Consider the following 23,142-nt stretch of genomic DNA (forward strand, 5'->3'; position numbering starts at 1 on the left):
GAGACTGGAGCCGCCTCAGCTTCTGCTGCCCCCTGTCCGGCCCCTGCCGCCCGCACACACGACCCCCGCCTCCCCCCATCCCCACCGCCCCCCCCCCCCCCCCCCCCCGCCCCGCGCCCCACACTTTTGCCCAACCTCGCCTAGGTTAGATCGTTCCTCCCCACCCCCCCAACCCCACGCAGTGTTGAAGTGCTTGAGTGACCCCGGCTCACAGTAGGTACTAGGTCCTGGGCTGTAGAGGCCCAATGCCTTGAACCTTAGAGACCTAGAATGACTTGGGCAGCTGCAGCTGGCATGTCTCTGTTGGGACTTCAGTTTCCGAAACACAAGTTAAAAAGCTGGACGTGGGTGTGTGCGTCCTCAGTGGCTCAGTGGTGTCTGACTCTTTGCAACTCTGGATTATAGGCAGCCTCCTCTGTTCCAGCTCCGGGCAAGAATACTGGAGTGGGTTGCCATTTCCTCCTCCAGGGGATCTTCCGGACCCAGGGATCCAACCGGTGTCTCCTGCATTGGCAGGCGGATTCTTTTATCACTGAACCATCTGGGAAGCCCAAAAGCTGGACAGAGTTTAGGAATTATTTATTCCAGATCATTCACATTATATTGATCGTTCAAAGACTCAGAGGCCCTCCTCTCCTTTTTTTCCTCTTGGTTGGAGGAATTAGGGTCAAGCTGGGCAGGTGCAGGACTTGCCGACATCATTCCCCTTAATCCTGGCAAGGCTGACTAAGGGCTTCCATCCCAGCCTCCTCGCTCAAGCCAGCGGTCAGACTGTGGGTTAGAATGGCCGAGGAGGAGGGCGATGTGGACGAGGAGGATGTGTTCCTGGCATTTGCCCGACATCCCACTCCTCCCAGGGGTCCCCTGCGGCGGGCCATGGACAAAGCCTTCTTTATCTTCCTGGTCCTCATCGTGACACTACTGATGCTGGAGGCTGTTTGTAAGCTGCTATGGCTGCTACCTTGGGCAAAGTTTGAGGACTGGCTCCTGAGAACCCCTGAGAAGGAGGAGGAGCTGGAATTGTGACCATCTTTCCTAAACCTCCGCTTGCCCTGCCACAGAGGTGAGAGGGGAGACAGGGTGGAGGGGAATGGCACTGTTGGGGGCTTTGGAGGGGCAGTTGGATAGCTGAGAGCAACTGTCTTAAAATTTCTGCACCTATACTTCAGGAAATAATTTTGAAAAAGTTTGTTTTTCTCAAGCACTTCTAAGTAAGCATCTAAACTTTATCATCATAAGTTAACATTGTTTCAACAATGTAATTCCTGGGATATACAAAATATTTTAAAATAAATCAATCTTTTGTGTGTCCAGGGGAATTGAAATATCAGAGTGACGATATCCACTAGCCCTCATTAAAAAATATAATTGGGACTCTTTCCTTTTCTTAATCCATCATTCTCTATTCTCCTAAAACTCCTATTACCATTCGACTTCCCCACAATTTTATGCTTTTATACTTGAAAGTCTTTTATTGGCCAGTTTATCACAGTTTAAAATATTTTTTTTCTTTGGTTGCACCTGTGGGGGAATGTTAATTCCTCTACCAGGGATCTAAGGCCAGCCCCCTGCAATGGAAGCACAGAGTCTTAACCACTGGATGACCAGGGAAGTCCCCTATCACACTTTCTTATATATATATATATATATTATAATTGAGATGAAAAATATTTTTCTTTCTTGTGACCATAAAACTCTAGGTTTTTAGAAGTATTTCTTCTGGGTTATCATTACAATTATTATGAGAGCAGAAGTGATAAAATAGCATAAAGATTGTACACATTTTCATAACTTAATATTCAGTTCAGTTCAGTCGCTCAGTCGTGTCCGACTCTTTGCGATCCCATGAATTGCAGCACGCCAGGCCTCCCTGTCCATCACCAACTCCCGGAGTTCACTCAGACTCACGTCCATCAAGTCAGTGATGCCATCCAGCCATCTCATCCTCTGTCGTCCCCTTCTCCTGCCCCCAATCCCTCCCAGCATCAGAGTCTTTTCCAATGAGTCAACTCTTCACATGAGGTGGCCAAAGTACTGGAGTTGCAGGTTTAGCATCATTCCTTCCAAAGAAATCCAGGGTTGATCTCCTTCAGAATGGACTGGTTGGATCTCCTTGCAGTCCAAGGGACTCTCAAGAGTCTTCTCCAACACCATAGTTCAAAAGCATCAATTCTTCGGCGCTCAGCCTTCTTCACAGTCCAACTCTCACATCCATACATGACCACAGGAAAAACCATAGCCTTGACTAGATGGACCTTTGTTGGCAAAGTAATATCTCTGCTTTTGAATATGCTATCTAGGTTGGTCATAACTTTCCTTCCAAGGAGTAAGCATCTTTTAATTTCATGGCTGCAGTCACCATCTGCAGTGATTTAGGAGCCCAAAAAAGTAAAGTCTGATACTGTTTCCACTGTTTCCCCATTTATTTCCCATAAAGTGATGAACTTAACATTAAAAGTACATTTAAAATGAGATAGACAAGATGGTGTTTATGGTGCCTTGAAAGAAATAGGCTACATGTTTTGTTTTTTTTTAATTAGAGGATAATTATATTACAATATTGTTACATGTCTCTTTATTTAAGACAAGGTAATGAAATCCTTGATGGTCCATCAGTTAGGACTTGGTGCTTTCATTGCTGGCGCAGGGGGCCAGTTCCATCCCTGGTTGGGGAACTAAGATCCCTGCAAGATTCAGGGCGTGTGGCCCAAAACAAACAAACAAAAAACAACCAAGGTAAAACAAGGTAAAGTTATCCTTAGATTTCATGGTTAAGAACTATACCTTTTTTTTTTTTTTTTCTTTTTAAATAGAGAGGGAGAAAGTCTATTGTAAAAGAGAAGAAGGAGAAGCTCTAGTGCAAGCATTTATTCAGGAAAACAAATTTTGGGAAAACTGAGAATCTGGAAATTAATCCTTTATATGTCCCAAATCCGAATACCCTTAGGCGAGTCTTCATGTCCCCCAATTTGAAGACTACAGGCTTAGACGACTGGAGAGAAGTGGTGTGGGATTCTTTAATGGGAGTGAGGGTTTGAGGTTCTGTAACTCTGAGGGATTGGGGATGTAAGAGACTGTGGTCCTAGAAAGTGGCAAGATGCTCACCCTCTATGGAATTCTCAAGGATGTGGGAAACGCAGCGATTGGAACCATGTTAACCTTTCCGGTTTCCTCAGAAGTTCACCTTTGGGCCCAGCTTTGCCTCTTCGAGCCCCTCCAGTTTCCCTAAAGTTGGTTTAGGGTGAGGGTGTGGGCGAGGCGGGCGCCAATATTGGTTTCTTCTCTCTTCCTTCATCAGCTATCCCAGAGGAAGAGGAGGAGACGAGACTCAAGGTATTTTACGAGCCTCGAGCCTCGCTTCTTCTCACAGCTCTTACAGATTCTGCTCAGAGCCCCCTCCCCACATCGCCTGTCCTCAGGCCCTAGAGCTCCTGGACAAAGCACAGCCTCCTTGTCTTCAGCGCCTGCGCCTCGGGAACCCCCTCCAGAAAACGACGGAGAACCAACTAGGTCCCACCTACTTGGTTGGTCATTAGTTCTGTGGTGGAGCTTGGAAAGCACGCCAACAATCGCAATAATAATAACAACAGATTTGTATAGCGTGTTGTGCTCGTTTGTATGCATGTGTTACGACTTCATGATTGGGAGATGTAGGCACCTGGATGTAGAAGTAGCTTCTGGGCAGCGGCAAGGGAGCGCGCAGACCATAGAAAGGAATGACAGGTACAGTCGATTGAGCCGCGGAAACTGGGACCTGGCAGGTAGGAAAGGAGCGCCACAAGGCTTGTCAAAGCCCAGCGGATAGAAAAGGTTTTATTTCCCTTTTAAGAGACTCCTGCCTTTCCATGCATCCCTGTTGAGCCTTGGAGGGCACAGTTCCTCACCCCGCGCTGTTCCGTTATTTCCTCCCCCTCCTCCCCAACGTAGAAAGGTGGATCAGTCCTCCCCGCACGCGACTAGCGGTGGTTGGGCCGGGATGCGGGAAGTTTCTGATTGGCGGAGTCGCGGAAGCACCGGGTGAAAAGAGCTCCACAGACGGCGCGCCCCGGTCCCGGCGCAGCCAGAGCCGTACGGCAAAATGGCGGCCCTCGGGTATTTAGGACGCCCGGAGGCGACGAGTCCGCCCCCTGCAGGCCAGGGTGAAAGGAGCCGCAGGCTCTGTGGGCGGCACTGGAGGCTCTAGGAGGGGCGGCCCTACCTGCCTTCCTGCCTGACGGGGGCACTGGAGTCCGTGCGACAATATGGCCGCGCCCAGCGCGTGAGGGCGGAAACTCCGCGGCTTCCGGTACGGAGTAGGGCCTGCGGTGGGAGGGGGAAGGAAGACGGAGGGAACCATGCGAGGTTCTGAGATCAGCGGAGAGGGTCGCCTCGAGAGACCGTTTCTGAGGTGGGGGCCGGACGGTGTGGGGAGCGAAGGCGGGGGCAGGAATGTCTAGGGAGAGGTACTGGGGGTCCCGGCGCTGAGTCTGAGGGGCAGGCTGTGGGATCTTCCTTCCTATCCCTGAAGGGGAGTGGGGCGGCCAGGGGCAGAACTGGGGGAGGGGGACTTGGCGGGAAGCTCATTTAGGGGAAGGACTGGACTCAGGGCTGGAATCTGAGAGGAATCGGGAGAGCCCAGCGTGGAGCTCACGATCGGTTACAGGTCTCGGAGAGAGAATGGGGGAAATTAGGGTGGGGTGAGGAGGGGACTTGAGGTGAAATATCTTCAACCTAGCGCTTCGGTTTGAGGAGACCCACCAGAGGGTGGAATATAGAGATAATTTAAGTAGAAAAGGGAATGGATTTTGGGGAGGGAACCTCCTTCTCAGAGGGTCTCCGAGTTGGGGTTATCTTTCAGAATGGGGTGAGGGTATAGATTTGATATGTGTGAGAGACAGCGAACAGGGAAAACGGTGGTGCCAGCGGGGTTGTGGTGTCTGTTCGGGAGGATGTCAAGGGAATCTGGAGTGCAGCGTGAGAGGTCGTCCAGGGGTTGAGAGGAAGACTCAACTTGCCAACTCTGAGAAATAGTGGGAAAACGATACTGGAAGACCGGATATAGGCGTGGGGGGTGGAGCTGGGGGTGGGACTTCAGGTTTTCAGAAGGTTTGCAACTCCCACAGTAAAGGGCCAGAAAAACATATGGTACTACTGCTTGCTGAAGCTGGGCAATAAGGACACTGTTGGGCATGGCTGGGTGCTTTTGAAACCCAAGAAGACTGGAAAACGTGTGAGATGAAGGGATGGGGCGATGCTGGAGGGGCTCCGTCTGAGGCCCCATCCCCTTCCAGCAGGAATTACGAAATCCCCAACACTTCCTCCCTCCGGGGGATTTGATCCCCTATGGCCACCGCTAACAGCATCATCGTGCTGGATGATGATGAAGAAGATGAAGCAGCTGCTCAGCCAGGGCCCTCCCACCCACCCCCTAATCCGGCCTCACCCAGGGCAGAAGCCCCTGGCTCCTCTCAGCCCCACGGGGCTGGAGGAAGCAGTAGTTCGGGCGGCAAGAAATGCTACAAGTTGGAGAATGAGAAGCTGTTTGAAGAGGTGAGCTTTAGGGGAGAAGACTGTCGTGCCCCAGGGAGGGGGATGGCTGATTGGCTCTCCTGTCCTTTCTCCCCCACTAACCCCACCTCACCTTTCTCTCAACCCTATCCTTTATCTTTTTCCCCTCCCTTTTCCCCCGTGAACCTTCCAGTTCCTTGCACTGTGTAAGACGCAGACGGCGGACCACCCTGAGGTGGTCCCGTTCCTCTATAACCGGCAGCAGCGGGCCCACCCTCTGTTTTTGGCCTCGGCGGAGTTCTGCAACATCCTCTCTCGGGTCCTCTCTCGGGCCCAGAACCGGCCAGCTAAGCTCTATGTCTACATTAATGAGCTCTGCACGGTTCTCAAGGCCCACTCAGCCAAGAAGAAGCTGAACCTGGCCCCTGCTGCCACCACCTCTAGTGAGCCCTCTGGGAATAACCCTCCCACAGACCCCTCCTCGGACCCAAATGCTGAGACCACTGCCTCTGAGGCCCCAAGGACCCATGGTTCCCGGCGGCAGATCCAGCGCTTGGAGCAGCTGCTGGCACTGTATGTGGCAGAGATCCGGCGGCTGCAAGAAAAGGAGTTGGATCTCTCAGAAATGGATGACCCAGACTCCACTTACCTGCAGGAAGCAAGGTTGAAGCGTAAGCTGATCCGTCTCTTTGGGCGGCTGTGTGAGCTGAAAGACTGCTCTTCACTGACAGGCCGGGTCATAGAGCAGCGCATCCCCTACCGTGGTACCCGCTACCCAGAGGTCAATAGGCGCATTGAGCGGCTCATCAACAAGCCAGGGCCTGATACCTTCCCTGACTATGGAGATGTACTGCGGGCCGTAGAGAAGGCAGCTGCTCGGCACAGCCTTGGCCTCCCCCGACAGCAGCTCCAGCTCATGGCTCAGGATGCCTTCCGAGATGTGGGCATCAGGTTACAGGAGCGTCGCCACCTGGATCTCATCTACAACTTTGGCTGTCACCTCACAGATGACTATAGGCCAGGTAGGCATTAGTGAGATACTCCTTGGTAACCCTTGTTCGTCAGGTGTGTGTGGTGGAGGGGGCATCTCTTTAGTCCCTACTTCTAGAGTTCTGGGTGACTACACTGACTTTATATCTTCCCACACAGGCATTGATCCCGCACTGTCAGATCCTGTCCTGGCCCGGCGCCTGCGGGAGAACCGAAGCTTGGCTATGAGCCGGCTGGATGAGGTCATCTCCAAGTACGCAATGATGCAAGACAGGAATGAGGAGAGTGAGAGACAGAAGAGAAGAGCCCGGCTCCCCCAGGCCACCTCTTCCCACTCTGAAGATACCCCCAAATCCTCGTTGGATTCTGGTGAGGTATGAAAGGAGAGACCTTGTCCTTCCCCTGCACTGGCCAGGAGGGAGTCTGGGGTGACTGATCGTGGCATGTGCAGAAGGAATTCAAGAAGCATTCCTTTGAGAATGGGGCAACAGATTCCTTCAGGAAACTCCTTTGTCCTCTGCAGGGCCCTAGTGGGATGGCATCCCAGGAGTGTCCTACCACTTCCAAGGCTGAGATCGATGATGAAGAAGATGAGGAAAGTGAAGAGGAGGAGGAAGAGGAAGAGGAGGAAGACGAGGAAGAGGAGGAAGACGAAGAGGAAGATGATGAGGCCACAGATTCTGAAGAAGAGGAGGATCTGGAACAGATGAAGGAAGGTCAGGGGGACGATGAAGAGGAGGAGGAGGAAGCAGGTATGTCAAGGAAACAGTCTTCTCGTGTGTCAGTTCTCTCTACTCTGTTGGGCACGAGCCCCCTCTTTGAGATCCTTTCCTTCTTCCTCTTACTCTTTCTCCCAGTTCTTTTGCTACCAATCTGCTCTTTTTTTTTTTTTTCCAGAGAAGGATGGAGATAAGAGCCCCGTGTCCCCACTACCGATCTCCACTGAAAAGAACCTGGAACCTCATAAAGGGAACAATGGGTCTTCAGAGAAGCAGCAAAACAAAAGACTCACAGAGTCGCCATCTTCACTGGCAGAAGAGCCCCCGGCCCCCTCCAATGTAGTTGCTGGAAGCAGGGAAGAGCACCTCGAGGAGCTGCCCCTGGAGGAAGAGAGCCCTATGTCTCAGCTCTTTGAGCTAGAGATTGAAGCCTTGCCCCTGGATACGACCCCTTCCCCTGAGGAGAGGGACATTTCCTCTTCCAAGAAATCAGAGGACCTCCTCACCACTGTGTTGGAGAATGGGGCCGCCATGGTCACCTCCACTTCCTTCAATGGAGGCGTCTCTCCTCACACTTGGGGGGATTCCAGTCCCCCCCGCAAGAAATCTCGGAAAGAGAAGCAAACAGAAGCTGGGCCATTAGGAAAGAGGTAACAGCAACAAGGAGAAAGAGGGAAGCCATGGAGGGACTGAAGGGGCTTTCTGAGAGAAATATTATAGAAAGGAGTCTGGGGAAAAACTGCACGCTCCCCCTCCAGCCTCAGGCTCCACACACAACCCTCCTCCCATGTATGTTTCTGTCTCTAGCCATGTGGAAATGCAAAGGGCAGTGCAGAAGAACGGGCAGAAGACACATGCCCTGCCCAGCCCGCCTTCCCCCTTGGCTTCTATGGCTCCAGTTGCTGATTCCTCAACAAGGGTGGACTCTCCTAGCCATGGCTTGGTGACCAGCTCCCTCTGTAGCCCACTTCCAACCCGGTTGTCCCACACTCCCCAGTCACAACCCTCCAGGCCTGGTACTTATAAGGTAAGAGGGGGTGGCTGTGTTTCCTAACTTCATTCTCTTTCATCATTCATTTGGGGTTCTCTGAATGTTATACCCATTACCTCCTCCCTCTCTCTTTTTTCCCACCCTAAGTTCCCTGGCTTCTCCTCCACTATGTTCCAGACCTTTCTGACTCTTTGTCTCTCACTCCCCTGCAGATGAGTGTGGCCACACAGTGTGATCCCGAGGAGATCATCGTGCTCTCAGACTCTGATTAACCGCCTCCCCCTCCTCCTGCCCCCAAAATGTTTGGGATCGTATTTGGAGGATGGTAGGAAGCACATGACTGAGGAAGGGATGGACTGAGCTAATCGCCTGTTGGTGGTTTCTTTTTAAAAACAACAACAACAACAAAGCTTAAGTTTTACATAGAAACATTAATAAACAATAAAGTTCTTTTCTTATTGTATCCCTGTCTTTTCCTTGTCCCGCCCTCACCAGCTGGTGATTGGCACCAGCTGTCCTCTGGCTCAGGGTTAGCCGTTCCCCCGGGACAGCCCTGGATCTGCCCTGTCCAGCTGCCTTCACGCCTCTGTTGGAGTTTTTCTCATCCTCAGGGCTCCTTGCCCTCTGCAAGGCACTAAAATGTGCTTCAGCCTCCTGAATGCGCTTTTCTTTCCCACTTCTAGCGGTAGCCGTAAAAAAGCCAATCAGGGGCCGACTCAAGGTTATCTAGCCAATCCAGGACCAGAGGTGGGGGGCGGGGCTTCAGGAGGACTGTCAGGAGCTGGGCGACCAGGGCGGTTAGACATCGTAAACGCGCTAATGGCCACAGCTCAGGGGCGGAGCCCAAGCAGCGAAGGCCTAGACCCATCGCCAATAGGAAGAGGCAGGCTTACTAAATTAAAGGGAAATGAGAGCTTCGGCGGACCTGAGTCCGGAGTCCTTAGCGGCGTACGAGACGTGGTACCTTTAAGGTGGAATGAAGCAGCCGTTTTTTAAAGGAGAAGTGGCCGAGTCGGCCGAGTATTGCCCAGCGGCTCGGGCGGGGGTGCCCGCCTGTGCCTTTAAAGCCTGAGGGGCGGGAGGCGGAGCGGAGGCGGAGGGCGGAGGGAGTCGGCGCAAGATGGCGGCGGGAGGGGCCCAGGCTGTGGCTCTGGCCGCCGAGTGAGGGGCGGGGGGGGCCCGGGGGCGCGCGGCCCGGTAAGCGGGGACGCGCGGGCTTGGGGGGCGCCTTCCGGGTGGGAGAGGAGGTCGAAGTACCGCTTGGGGCGGAGCAGAGGGGGGCGGGGTCCTATGTGGGCGGGGGTACTCAGGGGCGGAGCCAAAAGGCCACGGGGCGGGTCTTGAGATGGGCGATTAGGGATAACTGGGGGCAAGGGGCGTGGCTAACCAGGGGCATGGCCTAAAGGGAAATGGTTTTCGATGCCAGAACCGACCTGTCCCCCCCACCCAAGAAAAGTGTACAAAACCCCAGTAAGGTAAATTTTATTAAGTTGGGCTCTCAGGCAAATGGGAATTTCTGAGGGGAGGCACCCCAGTCCCCAGGAGTACCTTATTTCTCTAACCTCCAAAGAAAGAGCACTGGATTTGGAGTTAGGACTCCTGCGTTTGTGGGTGCTGCCACTTAATGGTGTGACCTTGGATAATCTCTTAATCTTTCTGAGCCTCAGTTTCCTCATCTGTCAAATGGGGTTGAGAGGAGTGCCTACCTTATAGTGTCCTTGTAGGGGGTTACCCAGATAATAAATGTGAAGGTGTTTTTAAACTGTAAAGAGCTGTGTCATTATGAGATGTTATCATTCGTCTCTCTTTTTTTTTCCAGAGACCCCCCCGGCCGCCCTCCTCCTTCCCTTGTTCCTGTGGCTGGGGGGGTACCCCTTCCCTCCACACCATGGAGCCATCTCCTCTGTCTCCCAGCGGGGCAGCACTCCCCCTGCCTCTATCACTGGCCCCGCCACCACTGCCCCTGCCTGCAGCCGCCGTGGTACATGTGTCCTTCCCAGAGGTGACCAGTGCCCTCCTGGAGTCTCTCAATCAGCAGCGGCTGCAGGGCCAGCTCTGTGATGTGTCCATCCGGGTGCAGGGACGGGAGTTCCGGGCTCATCGTGCTGTCCTGGCTGCTTCTTCCCCTTACTTCCACGACCAGGTCCTACTCAAGGGCATGACTTCCATCTCGCTGCCCAGCGTCATGGACCCAGGAGCCTTTGAGACTGTCTTGGCTTCAGCTTACACTGGCCGCCTCAGCATGGCCGCTGCTGACATTGTTAACTTCCTCACAGTGGGGTCTGTGCTCCAAATGTGGCACATCGTGGATAAGTGCACTGAACTCCTCCGAGAGGGCCGGGCCTCAGCCAGCGCCACCACCGTCACCACTGCTGCAGCCACGTCGGCCACTGTCCCTGGTGCTGGGGTCCCTTCAGGGAGTGGGGGCACGGTGGCCCCTGCCACTGTGAGCTCCTTGCGCTCCCATGCCTCCAGCCGGGCCAGTGAGAATCAATCCCCCAGCAGCAGCAACTACTTCAGCCCCCGGGAGTCCACTGAGTTCTCATCTTCCTCCCAGGAGGCCTTTGCAGCTTCTGCAGTGGGCAGTGGGGAGCGCCGCACGGGCGGCCCTGTATTCCCTGCCCCTGTGGTTGGCAGTGGGGGTGCTACCTCTGGCAAGCTGCTGCTGGAGGCAGATGAGCTGTGTGATGACGGTGGGGATGGGAGAGGTGCGGTGGTCCCTGGGGCTGGGCTCCGCCGGCCCACCTATACACCCCCCAGCATTGTGCCACAGAAACACTGGGTATATGTGAAGCGGGGTGGAAACTGCCCAGCATCGGCACCCCTGGCTCCGCAAGACCCAGACCTGGAAGAGGATGAGGAGGAGGAAGACTTGGTGTTGACCTGTGAGGATGACGAAGATGAAGAGCTGGGGGGTGGCTCTGGGGTTCCAGCAGGGGGAGGACCTGAGGCTACCCTTAGCATAAGTGATGTCCGGACCCTGTCTGAGCCTCCGGACAAGGGAGAGGAGCAGGTTAATTTCTGTGAGTCCTCCAATGACTTTGGTCCCTATGAAGGTGGGGGTCCTGGGGCAGGGCTTGATGATTCAGGGGGACCAACCCCTTCATCCTATGCTCCAGCCCACCCTCCAAGGCCCCTGCTCCCACTGGACATGCAGGGCAACCAGATCCTAGTCTTCCCATCCTCTTCATCCTCCTCCTCCTCACAGCCGCCAGGGAACCAAGCTGAACACGGGGCGGTGACCCTGGGGGGCACACCGGCAGGGACCCTGGGCGGGCCAGGTGGTACTGGCGGGACCCCTGGAGGGACAGGCAGTGGGGATGGAAATAAGATCTTTCTGTGCCACTGCGGGAAAGCCTTCTCCCACAAGAGCATGCGAGATCGTCATGTGAACATGCACCTCAACCTGCGGCCCTTTGACTGCCCCGTGTGCAACAAAAAGTTCAAGATGAAGCATCACCTGACGGAGCACATGAAGACGCACACGGGTCTCAAGCCCTACGAGTGCAGTGTCTGCGCCAAGAAGTTCATGTGGCGAGACAGCTTCATGCGCCACCGGGGACACTGTGAGCGCCGGCACCACTTAGGCGGCGGGGGCGGGGGTGGACCGGGCCCCGGGGGCGGGCCCAGCGGACCGGCCTTGCAGCCCAAGAGAGAGTCCCCCGGCGGCGGCGGCGGGGGCAGCGGCGATGAGGCGAGTGGGGCCACGCCCCCGTCCAGCCGATGCGTCTGGTCCCCGCTCAGTGTCCACAAGGTGGAAATGGGCTTCAGTGGGGGCGGCGGAGCAAACTGAAGGGGCGGCCCACCGGGGTAGCTTTCCGGGAAGAGAGATTAGGGATCACGAGTCTGGGGCACTGTGGACCCTACGTGATCTCCCAACACACTGTCTTCCTGTCTCTATGGACATGTGTATATATATCCTGGAGGCGGTACCACGTCGCACCATGGGCTACCCTATTCCACTCCTCAGCCCCACCTCCCCAAAGTATCCCTGTATCTCAGCCCTTCCTTCCCTGCAGATTGGGTGCACAGAAGCCCCAGCTCCCGAGTAGGGCGCATGTGGGGTGGGGGTGGGGGTGGGGGTGAGGGGGCTTGTTGAGCATCCAGGAGTCACTGGGTCAAGGGTCAGGTGGTTGTAGTCTGTACCTGAAGTCTGTGTTTGTGTAGTTGTAGGGACCAGGCCTTAGAGCCCCACCCTTGTCCTAGAATATAGCCTGCCCCCCAAAAGGATGTGCCCTTTATTTCTACCCTAATCTCTCCTCCCCCACTTTGGGGGTCCCCAACTCAATTCTCACTGGGGAGAGCGGGGGATGGAGACAAGGAGGGACTAAGTCGTAGGAGTACAGGTTTTTATTTTAAATCTTATTTTTTCTAAACAGTGATTAAAATATTTATTGGTCATTTCATTTGGCTTCCCGACAACCCCGATGTGTCTGCTTGGGACCGGGCACAGGTGGGGAAAGGTGGAGTAATGGTTCTCAGGGAAGTGGATTCGGGGTTGGGGGGGGACAAGCGGGGGCGCCTCGGGTGTGGGAAGACTCCCAGACTCTGCAGCGCTGGGTGATCCAGGAGGCCTGGGCGGGGCTGAGGTCCCCAGACCGGAACTCCCCAACTGGAGAGGATGTTCCGGAACCCCTGCCCGGCGCAGGGGAGGGGGGAAGGCGGGGAGAGAACCTGCCTCCCACAAAATTTCCCCTAGCCTGAGAGGGGATTTCCTCCGCCCCACCTGCTGGCCTTTGGAGGAAAGTGAAAGTGAAAGGAGGAAGAGGCTGCTTCGGAGCTGAGAAATCCGAGCGCCATGAAGCGCCTGTCCCTGCTCCTCGCTGTGGCTTTGGGTGAGCGACCCCCGTGATTCCTTGCACAGGGAACGGTGGGAGGTGAGCCCCGCCACGTCCGGGGATGGGGGAGGTCGGGTCACCTGAAGTTGGGGCCGGGCCTTCACTCGCGCCCCTCTCCCCAGGCTTGGCGACCGCTGTCTCGGCCAGACCCGCGGTGATTGAGTGCTGGTTCGTGGAGGATGCGGGCGGGGGCAAGTTGGCCAAGAAACCCGCTGCCCTGCTGCTGCGCCAGGGCGCGGAGAGCCCACCTCCTCGACCGGACCTCGCGCCAGAGCGCTACCTCAAAGTTCACGGTGAGTCATCCCGGACTCGCTCCCAACTCTGTTGCCTCCCCCGAACCCCCCCAGCCCTTTGAGTCTCAGTGACCTCGGGCCTCAGTTTCCCCCAGCTGTAAAGTGAAACGATTCGCCCTCTCAGTCTCTCACGACCAGCTAGTCTGCACCTTTGAAAGTCCCTGGACTCTGCCCTCCCCTCTTCTTTCCTGGCGGAGACTCGACGCCTGCAGCTCTTCTCTCTGCGTTCACAGACCCCGCGGGCGCCCTTCAGGCCGCCTTCAGGCAGTATCCCCGGGACGCCCCCGCGCCACGCTGCGAGATGAGCCTCTACGTCCCGCTCCCAGCCTCGGCCAAATGGCTCAGCGGCTTGACCCCGGAGCAGAGTTGCCCGCGGGCCCTAGACGGGACTTGGCTCATGGTCAGCATGTCTAGCCCGTACCTCAGCCTCTCCAGCCTCCTTCGACCACAGTCGGAGCCTCAGCCGGAGCCTGCTCTCATCACCATGGCAACAGGTAGCTACAGAGGGGAATGGGAGATTACTGGGTAGATTGTAAGGGTCCAAATCAGCCGTTAACTCGCTCTGCGGACTTGAGCGAGTCACTTCCCCAGTCGGGTCTCCGTTTCTTTATTTGTAAATCAAGGCAGTTCAGTTAAAGTTAAAATGTCTTTACCGCTTCATCTAGTATCAACCTAATCTAAAATAAAATGCGGTTTGGGGCGGGGTTTTGGGGAGGGGTGGGGGTTCCGGACACCTGACCTCAAGAATGGAGAAAGAAATGGCAACCCACTCCAGTATTCTTGCCTAGAGAATCCTGTGAACAGAGGAGCCTGGTGGGCTGCCGTCTATGGGGTCGCACAGAGTCGAACACGACTGAAGCGACTTAGCAGCAGCAGCAGACCTTAAGCAACTCTCTAGGCGAGGGGCTTGGGAGGGTCTCAAAAGCAGGAACTTTTGCTCCTTTCCTCTGAGATCTTGCTAGGCGCTCCCACCTTTGCTGTTCACCCTGTTTAAAAAAAAAAAAACAAACAAAAACTGCCTTCACGCCCCACCCGTTCCCACATCCGGCGCTGCAACAATCAGCAAAGCACAGGCTCTTGCGCTTAAGCGCGTTAACCTCTCCTGACAGCCTCCTCTTATGGCTCGTGATGATGCGTTGACTCTGTGATCTCTGAATGATGGGCTTGAGTGCATGGAAGGGAAGCGGCGGGGGATCTGGTGGTTCCGGCTGCAAGGACGGACCACTTGCCGCATTGTGTAACCCGGTTGGAGGCCCAGAGGTTGGGCACTTTTCGGGTCTTGGTCTTGGGAGTGGGTGGATAAAGCAAAAGTGGGGAAGATGCGACCTGGATTTGGGTTTCTTGGAGCTCTTCTCTGGAGGGTGATGGGAACAGAGTCCTTGGCAATTCTTAAACATTGTGTGATTTTATGGAAAGCATACAGCCTGACCTGCCGGTCAACCCCTACTGAGCCCTACACCCTGCCTTCCCCAGTACCTTCTCCCTGACATTCGAGAATCACCCATGGGACTCAGCACCCACTACACAATCCTCACCTCTGCTTCCACCTCCATTCTTTGTCCCCAGACATTGCCCAGGGCAGGGACAGAGGCAAACTGTTGCTTGTGGGGACGGCAGTTGTCTCTAGTGGACAGGAGTATTTCCAAGGCTGTTGGTTTCACGAGGTAGGGTAAGAATGTCCCTTTTTCTCTGAATCTGCTTTTCTAGCTGTAAAATGTGGATGGTATTTCCCATCTGCCTTCCTGTTGTTGTGACAATCAAGGGAGACACTTTGTTAATTTATTCACTGATTTAATAAATGTTTATTATCACCAAGAATAAATTAGGGCCCTGTAGTTCTCAGTTCGGTCTGCAAATAAGAATCCTTAAAAATTTCACTCCAGGTGAATTAAATCAGAATCTCTGGGGTGGCCTTGAACACTTTTAAGGGTCACAGAGGTGATTAGATGTAGAGTCTACTCTCAGAAACGTTCTCATCAGATTTGTCATGAGATAATTTTAGAGTAGAAAGTGACTTGAGCCCTAAAAGAAGTGCGGATAGGGAGCCAAGGGCATGACCAGGTGAGAACGTTATTGCAGCTCACCCACCACCGGGGGTGAAAACTAGTTGCTGTGCTCAGTCTTCCTTTTCAAACATTCTTGCTTGATTAGGGATTTAAGAAAATGAAAGGTGTTTTTTTTTTTTTTTAATGTAAAATTAAAAATAGACTCTTTCCAGGGTCACAGATCAACAGTTTTGCTAGTATGGATTTATTTATACTTTATTTCTTACCAAGTAAGTTGTTAAATACTCTAAAATGTTTGTTGACAAATATACTTTCTTAATATACTTTGTGTGTATAGTATTTCTCATCATTCTTTTAAAATTATTATAGAAAGTTTCAGTGATACACTAGGAGAGCAAAATGAACCTGTCATATACTGTATACCTACTTGTATAGTTATTACATTTACCAAATTTTTAAATGGGAATAACATCTTATTTATTATTTTTGGCTGTGCTGGGTCTTCATTGCTGGGTGTGGGCTTTCTTCGGCTGCAGTGTGAGGGCTTCTCATTGTGGCCGTTTCTCTTGTTGCAGAGCACAGGCTCTACAGTGCAGACTCAGTAGTAGTTACGGCACATGGGTTTAGTTAATCCAAGGCATGTGGGATTTTCCTGGACCAGGGATTGAACCTGTGCTCCCTGCATTGTAAAGAGGATTCTTAACCACTGGATCACCAGAGAAGCCCTACCAAATTGTTATACCTATCTTCCTCCAATCTTCTATTCTTTTCTGGAAGTGTTTTTAAGTATGTCTCATATTATTTTGCTTATAAGTACTTCAGTAAACATCTCTATTACATAAGGACTTTAACACCCCCCCTACACACAATAGCATTATACCTAACAAAACAAATAATAATTCCTTAATATGATTTAATTTCTGGCCCATACTAAATTTTTCCCAGTTGTGTCAGTGATCCTATTTTACAATTGATTTATTTGAATCAGGATCAAAAAGATGTCTATATTTTCTCTTTGGTTGTTGAATCTGCTTGGGCTACCATCACAAAATATCGTAGACTGGGGGGCTTAAACAACAGGAATATATTTTCTCACAGTTCTGGAGGCTAGAAGTTCAAGATCAGTGTGCTAGCATGGCTGATGTCTGCTGAGAACTCTCCCCTTGTGGTCACAGACAGCTGCCTTCTGGCTGTGTCCTCAGAGGGAGGGAAGAGGGAGAGAGCTTTGCTATTTCTTCCTCTTCTTATAAGGGCACCAGCTCCATCAGATTAGGGCTTACCTATGACCTCATTGACTTGTATCACTAACTCCAACTCCCTGTCTCCAGTCACATTGCAGGTTAGGGCTTCAACATATGAATTGGGGGTTGGGGAAGGCAGAGCCGCAAACATCCAGTCCATAGCAGTTTTATCTCTCGAGTCTGTCTTATTGTAATTGCCCCATCCCTTTAAATGCTATTGGCTTGTCATTTGTTCTGTAGATGTTCCCTTATTCTATATTTGACCAATTGTTTGCTCATCCTGTCATTTCCTGTGTTCCTTTTCCCTCCATGTTTCCTATACATTGATAGTTAGAGCTAGAGGTTTGATTAGATTTGGGTTTAATTTTTTTCAGTAATACCCTATAATAGTTGTTATCATTCACTTTTAACAGAAAAGCATAGACCTATATAATACAAACTGTGAAACAGTAGAAATTTCCTTACCAACAGGTTTTGGCCCTGTTATGTTTACATGTATATTTTTACAGAGTCCAGGTTGTGGAATGCAGGTCTAAAATTGCTTCAATTACCCATATTAAAGAGCACTCTTAGCTTAAGATTTGCTTATTAATTCTACAGATTTATTCATACAATTCAAAAGTGTGTTTCTGGATTTAAATAAACTAAATGAAATTACTTACTTTTTTTACTCTCTTGAACAAAAATAGTCCTATGAGGTTCAGCGAAGTTTGTAGGCCTTAGAAGCTAGGATTAAAAGTTACATAAAAGTAGGGAATTCCCTGGTGGTCTAGTGGTTAGAACTCTGCTACGCTTTCACTGCCAAGGGCTCTGGTTCCATCTCTGGTTGTAGAACTAAGATTCTGCAAGCCAAATGGCACAGCCAAAAAACAAAAATAATCACAAGAGGAAAAAAAAAGTTACTTCCACTTGGAAGACCCAGACATTTCTGGCAGTTGAACAAAGCTAAGAAAAGCCCAATGACAACAGATTTTCTACTGGTCATAGAAAGGGCTTCTCCGTGGCTGGTTCTTAGGGTACAAGAGAAGTCCGGAAAGGTAGGTTGGGGGCTAGATTACCCAGTTCCTTGAAAGCTGGGGTTTATAAGTGATAGTGAATCATCAGAAGTTTCGTGTGTATGTGTAGGTATGTGGGTGCCATTTTTCCAAAAGCCTGTTATTTTACATGATTCCTACAAAAGGTAGGCAAGGATCAGTCATTGGACTAATGGGAAAATAGAGATAAAGTCATTTTTCCAAGATACCCTGCAAATCCTTCACCATGAAGATGACAGTAATGAAAGTAGTACCAGCTAAGCATTTTCTAGACACCAGCTCCTGTTCTAAGCACTTTATAGGCATAATTGTATTTATTCCTCTGAACAACCGTAAGAACTAGGTACTGATGTTATACCCATGTCACAGATGAAGAAATATGAGACAGAGCAGTTAGGTAACTTGTCCAGGGACACACAACTTGTAAGAAGCAAGGCTAGGGATTGAACCTGGGCCCTCTAGCGCCAGCCTCTGCTTTTAGTTGCTAGGTTCCTAGGTAACTGGGATTTTTAAACAGGCAAGTGCCCGGGTCAGACTTGCAGCCATGTTATTTGGTTATAGTGTGAGGATGAAATGAAGGAGAGCGAGATCTGAGAGGAGGCTGCTGTAACTGCCCAAATGTAGCAGTAGCAGCACTTGCTGCTGCTGCTAAGTCGCTTCAGTCGTGTCTGACTCTGTGTGACCCCACAGACGGCAGCCCACCAGGCTCCCCCGTCCCTGGGATTCTCTAGGCAAAAACACTGGAGTGGGTTGCCATGTCCTTCTCCAATGCATGAAAGTGAAAAGTGAAAGTGAAGTCGCTCAGTCGTGTCCGACTCTTAGTGACCCCATGGACTGCAGCCCACCAGGTTCCTCCATCCATGGGATTTTCCAGGCAAGTACTGGAGTGGGGTGCCATTGCCTTCTCTGGATGAACACTTGAGTCGGAAACAAATGTAACATCTAACTGGGAGACAGAATTAGGGCCTGGTGGGGATGGCACACAGCGTGTTATGTTTGGCAATCTGTCTTTCTTATCAGACTGCACAGTTTGAGGGCAGGGGGCTGCCTGTCCTGTTCACTCTCATCAACTTTGAACATCCTAGGTGCTCAATCAATATTAGTCAAATGAATGAATTAGAAGGAATCTTAGGGATTGCAAATGTTTTCCTTTAGTGCCTAGGGGCTGGTGGTGATCATTTAAGGCAGGGAAGACCGGCACTGGAGCTGGGCCAGGGGATGTTCTAGAGATGCTGTTCAGTTGGGACATGTTATGTTTGTCTGGCAGGTGACTGGCTGTAATCACAGCAAACACTTTTGTAGATGTACTGTGTTCCAGGCACTATTCTAAGCAGCTTTTATATATAGGTGTCTTTGTTGTCCAGATCAGTAGCAGATACGAACTGACTGAACCTTCACTGCTCCAACTCCTTGGGATGAGTGCTAGCATCATCATCATCCTTATTTAGGAGAACGGGACACTGAGGAGTAAACTAACGGCCCAAGGCCATATAACAGCTGCTGAGTTGGGACTGATCAGGGCAATCAGGCTCCAGGCACTTAACCAGCCTGTACTTGCCTCAGCAGAGCCCAGAGGTCTGTGTTCAGCTTTAGTCTAGAACCAGAACCTTCCAGAGTCAGTAAATACTCTGTGTAGCACCAGGGGATTGACAGTCATGAGTCATCACTGTCTTCACCAGCAAACCAAGAAAGGCCTGGCTCTTCAAGTGTGGGTGTGGAGACTGGTGGGCTGGTTCAGGCTGTGTCACAAGGACCCTCAGATCCCTCCGTCCCCAGGGCTGGTGCAGAATGGGCTGTGTGTTCCGAGCAGCCTTTAAAGGCTGCCCTTATTCACCTCAAGACCCCTCTGCTCACTCTGAGTTACAGTGGGTCCCACAGCCCCAGGACAAAGGGGATTTGCAGGGAGGGCTGGGAGATGGTGAGTGTCCAAGGAAGTGTCCTTGGAGGGGTGGGTAAGAGTTAACTCCTCCCCATAACCCAATTCTCTATTTTTTCTCTTTCTCTTCCCCTCCCGACCCTTCTCTCCCTACCGTTCCCAGCTGTCCTAACTGTCTTCACTCACACCCCCACCCCTCGCATCCCAATGGGACAAGATGCCTTGCTGGACTTGAGCTTTGCCTACGTGCCCCTCACCCCCAAGGCTCCTTCTCTGGCCCCAGGTCCCCCTCCCTTTGGGCTGGAGTGGCGACGCCAGCACCTGGGTAAGGGGCACCTGCTGCTAGCTGTGACTCCTGGACTGAATGGGCAGGTGCCAGCTGCCCAAGAGGGGGCAGTGGCATTTGCTGCTTGGGATGACAATGAGCCCTGGGGGCCATGGACCGGAAATGGGACCTTCTGGCTGCCTGCAGTTCGGCCCTCCCAGGAGGGTACCTATCTGGCTACTGTTCACCTGCCATACCTGCAAGGGCAGATCACCCTGGAGCTTGCTGTACAGAGTGAGTGAGGATATGGCGATTCTCATGGGTAGACGATGGTCACTAGGATTGTAGGGACTCCATGATGGGAGGATAGTGGAGAAAAGGGTGCTGGGTGAATACGGGGAGATAGACTGGGGTCCCTGGGAGTCAGAGGGGCAATGGGTAAAGGGTTCCTAGGGATCTAAAGGGCTTTGGGATGGAGGTTCCCGAATCTGAAGAAGGGGTCCCTGAGGCTGGGGACACGGCATGGAGATTCCTGCGAAACACCAATGGGGAGATGGTGGGCTCCCCAACCTGGGAGGAAACCCCTAAACCCTCTCAGTACGGGGAGCCGAAGGGCACACAGAGGGCCTCTGAGGGAGGGCTGTGTAGATCAATTCCCCATGCTCCTTTCTTCCTCTCTCCCTAGAACCCCCCAAGGTGGCCCTGAAACCAGAGCCTCTTGTATGGGCTGCTCCTGGGGAGGCACCCCCAGAGCTGCTCTGCCTCGTGTCCCACTTCTACCCCTCCCATGGGCTGGAGGTGGAGTGGGAGCTTCGGGGTGGCCCAGAGGGTCGCTTTCAGAAGGCTGAGGGCCAGAGGTGGCTCTCGGCCCTGACACATCACTCAGACGGCTCTTTGAGCCTCTCCGCACACCTGCAGCCGCCCCCGGTCACCAGTGAGCAGCATGGGGCCCGCTATGCCTGCCGAGTCCACCACCCCAGCCTGTCCACCCTGGGGCGCAGCGCTGAGGTCACCCTGCAGGTGGCTGGTAAGAGTCTGGAGGATGGAGAAATGGGGTGGCGCTGGGGAGGTGTGCCTGGGAATTTCAGACTCACTCTCTTGCCCCTTCTGCCTGCCAGGTCTCTCTGGGCCCTCTCTGGAGGACGGCATTGGTCTCTTCCTGTCTGCCTTTCTCCTCCTTGGGATCCTCAAGGCACTGGGCTGGGCTGGTGAGTGTGAGCCCCACCCAAACTGGGACCCTTGAGAGGCAAGACATTATCTGCCTCCTCCCAAAGAAGTCTGACACTCATCCCTTTGCCCTACTGCTCCCCCATCCCATCTCTTCTCAATCTCTCTCCACAGCTGCCTACCTGACCACACAGAATTCAATGGAAAAGGTAACAACACTCCACTTTCCTTTATTTTTCCCTTCTCATTTTATCCCCTTTCCCCAACTCCTCACCCAAGAGGGCGGCTGCTGGCCTGGTGGGCAGAATCCAGCCTTGGAATTCACACAGACCTGCATTAAATCCCGCCACCTCAAACAGGCTACACCTGTTAACTTGGGTGTAAGGGAGGAAAAAATGACTTAGGCAGTGATATCCTATAGAAATATAACACAAGGCACATATGTAAATTTAAATGCATAGTCTAGGGACTGCATTAAAAAGGTAAAAGATATCTAATATATCCAAAATGTTGGCATGGCAACATGTCATAAGTGTAAGAAATTATAGTGTTTTCTCCATCCTGAGTCTTCAAAAACAGTGTTTTTTTTTTAAACCTCAGTATGGACTAGCCATATTTCAAATGCTCAACAGACACAAGTGAGTGGTGGCTACTGTACTGGTCAGCAGAGCCTCAGAGGACTGTTGGAAGGATTTAAGGAGATATGGCATCTCCTTTGAAAGATGCAGGAGCAGAAGCACTTGGTGCTGCATCTGCCAGGCTTAAAATACACAGAAAGCGTTAGCCTCTTTCTGCTGCCACCTCTGTGCCCATGACACTCACCTGTCTCTGGACTGACCATGAGCACTTCACCCTGCTTTCTAATACCCTGAATCCCTCACCTTTTTATTTCTCTTCCAGAAAACAGAGTGAAACCAACTCAGCACCATCCTGGGGAAGCCACCATCCTCTCCGGTCTAGGCTACTGTAATAACTCCCCAAATTGTATGCCCTCTGTTCCTGCTCCCTCCAGTCTCTCTCCACTGAGCCACTGGAATGCTTCCTGAAAAGACACAAGGCATTCACCTCCTTAGGACTCTAGAGCAGCGGTTCTCAAAATTTTTGGTCTCAGGATCTCTTAAAAATTATTAAGGACTCTATAAAGCTTTCACTTATGTAGATTATAAGCCACAGATATTTACTGTACTGTTCTCAAAACTGAGAACAATTTAACACACGGGAAGACACAAGCACACGTTCCATTAGCTGTGGGGACGATGTCAGTACATGTCATGTAGCTTCAGGAAAACGCCAGTGTAGGTTCTTTAGTGACCGAGAGTGAAAAGGCAAGTAAAAGTTTAGGATTGCTATGAAAATAGGCTAAACCTCACGTAGCCCTTGAAATAGTCTCAGGGACATCTGGGACAGGAACCGGTGCTCTAGAGGCCAAATCCATTGTTTCCTGCCCTGACTCAGTGCATCCCTGCCCTCCAGCCACTGCTCCGCTTAGCGCTCTCCCGCCCTCCTCCCGATGCTCATTACACCTAAAGCTGATCCTTTTCTCCATGGCCTCCCACTCCCTCTGGGTCCCAGAGCGTTGTTGTCTCTGCCTGGGCTACGGACCAGGTCAGCCTCGCCCCCTCAGACCGCCGCGTGTCCCTCGGGTGCGGTTCACCACGGTTGTATTTAAGTGATTGTGCGAGTCGTTGTTAAAAGCCTGCCTCCCTGCCCGGACTGTTGGCTCCTCGAAGGCTGGGACGACCCTGTCCTTTCCCTGCGGTGTCTCCCGCGCCTGCACAGGGCCCACTGGAGGGCGCTCAATTTAAGAAGTTAGCCTTTTTTTCGTCCGAAAGATTAAAAAATGTGTTGAATCAAATGAACTACTGGAAGAAGGAAGCAGCGGCTCGGCTGAGGGGGACCTTCGAGGGCCAGGTCGGTCGGCCCGACGGACGGAGGGTGCGGGTCTAATCGTGTGGGAATAAACTCGTTGCAGTGTTTTCAAAGGGGACGTCTCAGTTCTACCTCAGGGACCCTCTTTCCAGGCGCTGAGACACTTCCACTCCCCCGTGGTTCCTTCCCACGGCCTGCCTCTAACGCCTTGGCGGCACCCGACGCCCCTTTGGAAGGGACTGAAGCTGGGCGCCACCCACGGCCGACACCGTGCCCTCAGGCCGCGGGCACTCGCGGGGGACCAGGGCAGCGGAGAGGCCGGCCTCGGCGCCGGAAACAACCCCCGGCGCCCTCTCTGGGACCGGA

General features: G+C 52.5%; 4 protein-coding genes across 8 annotated transcripts; all 4 read left to right on the forward strand.

Moving 5' to 3' along the window:
* Nucleotides 1–694: 694 nt before the first annotated feature.
* On the forward strand, nucleotides 695–3,993 carry SMIM40 (small integral membrane protein 40). Its single transcript, XM_044931498.2, has 2 exons — nucleotides 695–1,063; nucleotides 3,299–3,993. The coding sequence occupies exon 1, from the start codon at nucleotides 784–786 to the stop codon at nucleotides 1,024–1,026; it is 243 nt and encodes an 80-aa protein (XP_044787433.1). The 5' UTR covers nucleotides 695–783; the 3' UTR covers nucleotides 1,027–1,063; nucleotides 3,299–3,993.
* A 292-nt stretch (nucleotides 3,994–4,285) lies between these two features.
* DAXX (death domain associated protein) lies at nucleotides 4,286–8,650 on the forward strand. Of its 3 annotated transcripts, none has more exons than XM_006050322.4 (8): nucleotides 4,286–4,387; nucleotides 5,274–5,529; nucleotides 5,681–6,509; nucleotides 6,637–6,851; nucleotides 7,001–7,229; nucleotides 7,375–7,846; nucleotides 8,004–8,223; nucleotides 8,400–8,650. In XM_006050322.4, exons 2-8 carry the CDS (start codon nucleotides 5,323–5,325, stop codon nucleotides 8,457–8,459), a joined length of 2,232 nt encoding a protein of 743 aa, XP_006050384.1. In that variant the 5' UTR covers nucleotides 4,286–4,387; nucleotides 5,274–5,322; the 3' UTR covers nucleotides 8,460–8,650. The 3 variants fall into 3 exon arrangements, with proteins under 3 accessions (XP_006050384.1, XP_006050383.1, XP_025127545.1); XM_006050321.4 differs by having other exon boundaries at nucleotides 4,289–4,387; nucleotides 5,271–5,529; XM_025271760.3 differs by lacking the exon at nucleotides 4,286–4,387 and having other exon boundaries at nucleotides 4,506–5,529.
* A 613-nt stretch (nucleotides 8,651–9,263) lies between these two features.
* ZBTB22 (zinc finger and BTB domain containing 22) lies at nucleotides 9,264–12,593 on the forward strand. Of its 2 annotated transcripts, none has more exons than XM_006050319.4 (2): nucleotides 9,264–9,384; nucleotides 10,007–12,593. In XM_006050319.4, the coding sequence occupies exon 2, from the start codon at nucleotides 10,076–10,078 to the stop codon at nucleotides 11,978–11,980; it is 1,905 nt and encodes a 634-aa protein (XP_006050381.3). In that variant the 5' UTR covers nucleotides 9,264–9,384; nucleotides 10,007–10,075; the 3' UTR covers nucleotides 11,981–12,593. The 2 variants fall into 2 exon arrangements, with proteins under 2 accessions (XP_006050381.3, XP_044787354.2); XM_044931419.2 differs by lacking the exon at nucleotides 9,264–9,384 and adding an exon at nucleotides 9,638–9,662.
* Nucleotides 12,594–12,752: 159 nt separating this feature from the next.
* On the forward strand, nucleotides 12,753–22,889 carry LOC102399943 (TAP binding protein). Of its 2 annotated transcripts, XM_006050317.4 has the most exons (8): nucleotides 12,764–13,022; nucleotides 13,148–13,318; nucleotides 13,552–13,812; nucleotides 19,639–20,034; nucleotides 20,426–20,767; nucleotides 20,859–20,948; nucleotides 21,082–21,116; nucleotides 21,808–22,889. In XM_006050317.4, exons 1-8 carry the CDS (start codon nucleotides 12,986–12,988, stop codon nucleotides 21,817–21,819), a joined length of 1,344 nt encoding a protein of 447 aa, XP_006050379.3. In that variant the 5' UTR covers nucleotides 12,764–12,985; the 3' UTR covers nucleotides 21,820–22,889. The 2 variants fall into 2 exon arrangements, with proteins under 2 accessions (XP_006050380.3, XP_006050379.3); XM_006050318.4 differs by lacking the exon at nucleotides 20,859–20,948 and having other exon boundaries at nucleotides 12,753–13,022.
* Nucleotides 22,890–23,142: the final 253 nt, after the last annotated feature.

This window comes from Bubalus bubalis, chromosome 2 (assembly GCF_019923935.1).
Source record: "Bubalus bubalis isolate 160015118507 breed Murrah chromosome 2, NDDB_SH_1, whole genome shotgun sequence".
Classification (NCBI taxonomy): domain Eukaryota; kingdom Metazoa; phylum Chordata; class Mammalia; order Artiodactyla; family Bovidae; genus Bubalus; species Bubalus bubalis.

Coding starts and splice junctions, on each gene's coding strand:
- SMIM40 (XM_044931498.2), top strand. CDS start 784: ATGGCCGAGGAGGAGGGCGATGTGGACGAGGAGGATGTGTTCCTGGCA.
- DAXX (XM_006050322.4), top strand. CDS start 5,323: ATGGCCACCGCTAACAGCATCATCGTGCTGGATGATGATGAAGAAGAT. Junction 6,852..7,000: donor CCTCGTTGGATTCTGGTGAG/GTATGAAAGGAG, acceptor TGTCCTCTGCAG/GGCCCTAGTGGGATGGCATC. Junction 7,847..8,003: donor GCTGGGCCATTAGGAAAGAG/GTAACAGCAACA, acceptor TTCTGTCTCTAG/CCATGTGGAAATGCAAAGGG.
- ZBTB22 (XM_006050319.4), top strand. CDS start 10,076: ATGGAGCCATCTCCTCTGTCTCCCAGCGGGGCAGCACTCCCCCTGCCT.
- LOC102399943 (XM_006050317.4), top strand. CDS start 12,986: ATGAAGCGCCTGTCCCTGCTCCTCGCTGTGGCTTTGG. Junction 13,319..13,551: donor GCGCTACCTCAAAGTTCACG/GTGAGTCATCCC, acceptor CTGCGTTCACAG/ACCCCGCGGGCGCCCTTCAG. Junction 20,035..20,425: donor CCTGGAGCTTGCTGTACAGA/GTGAGTGAGGAT, acceptor CTCTCTCCCTAG/AACCCCCCAAGGTGGCCCTG.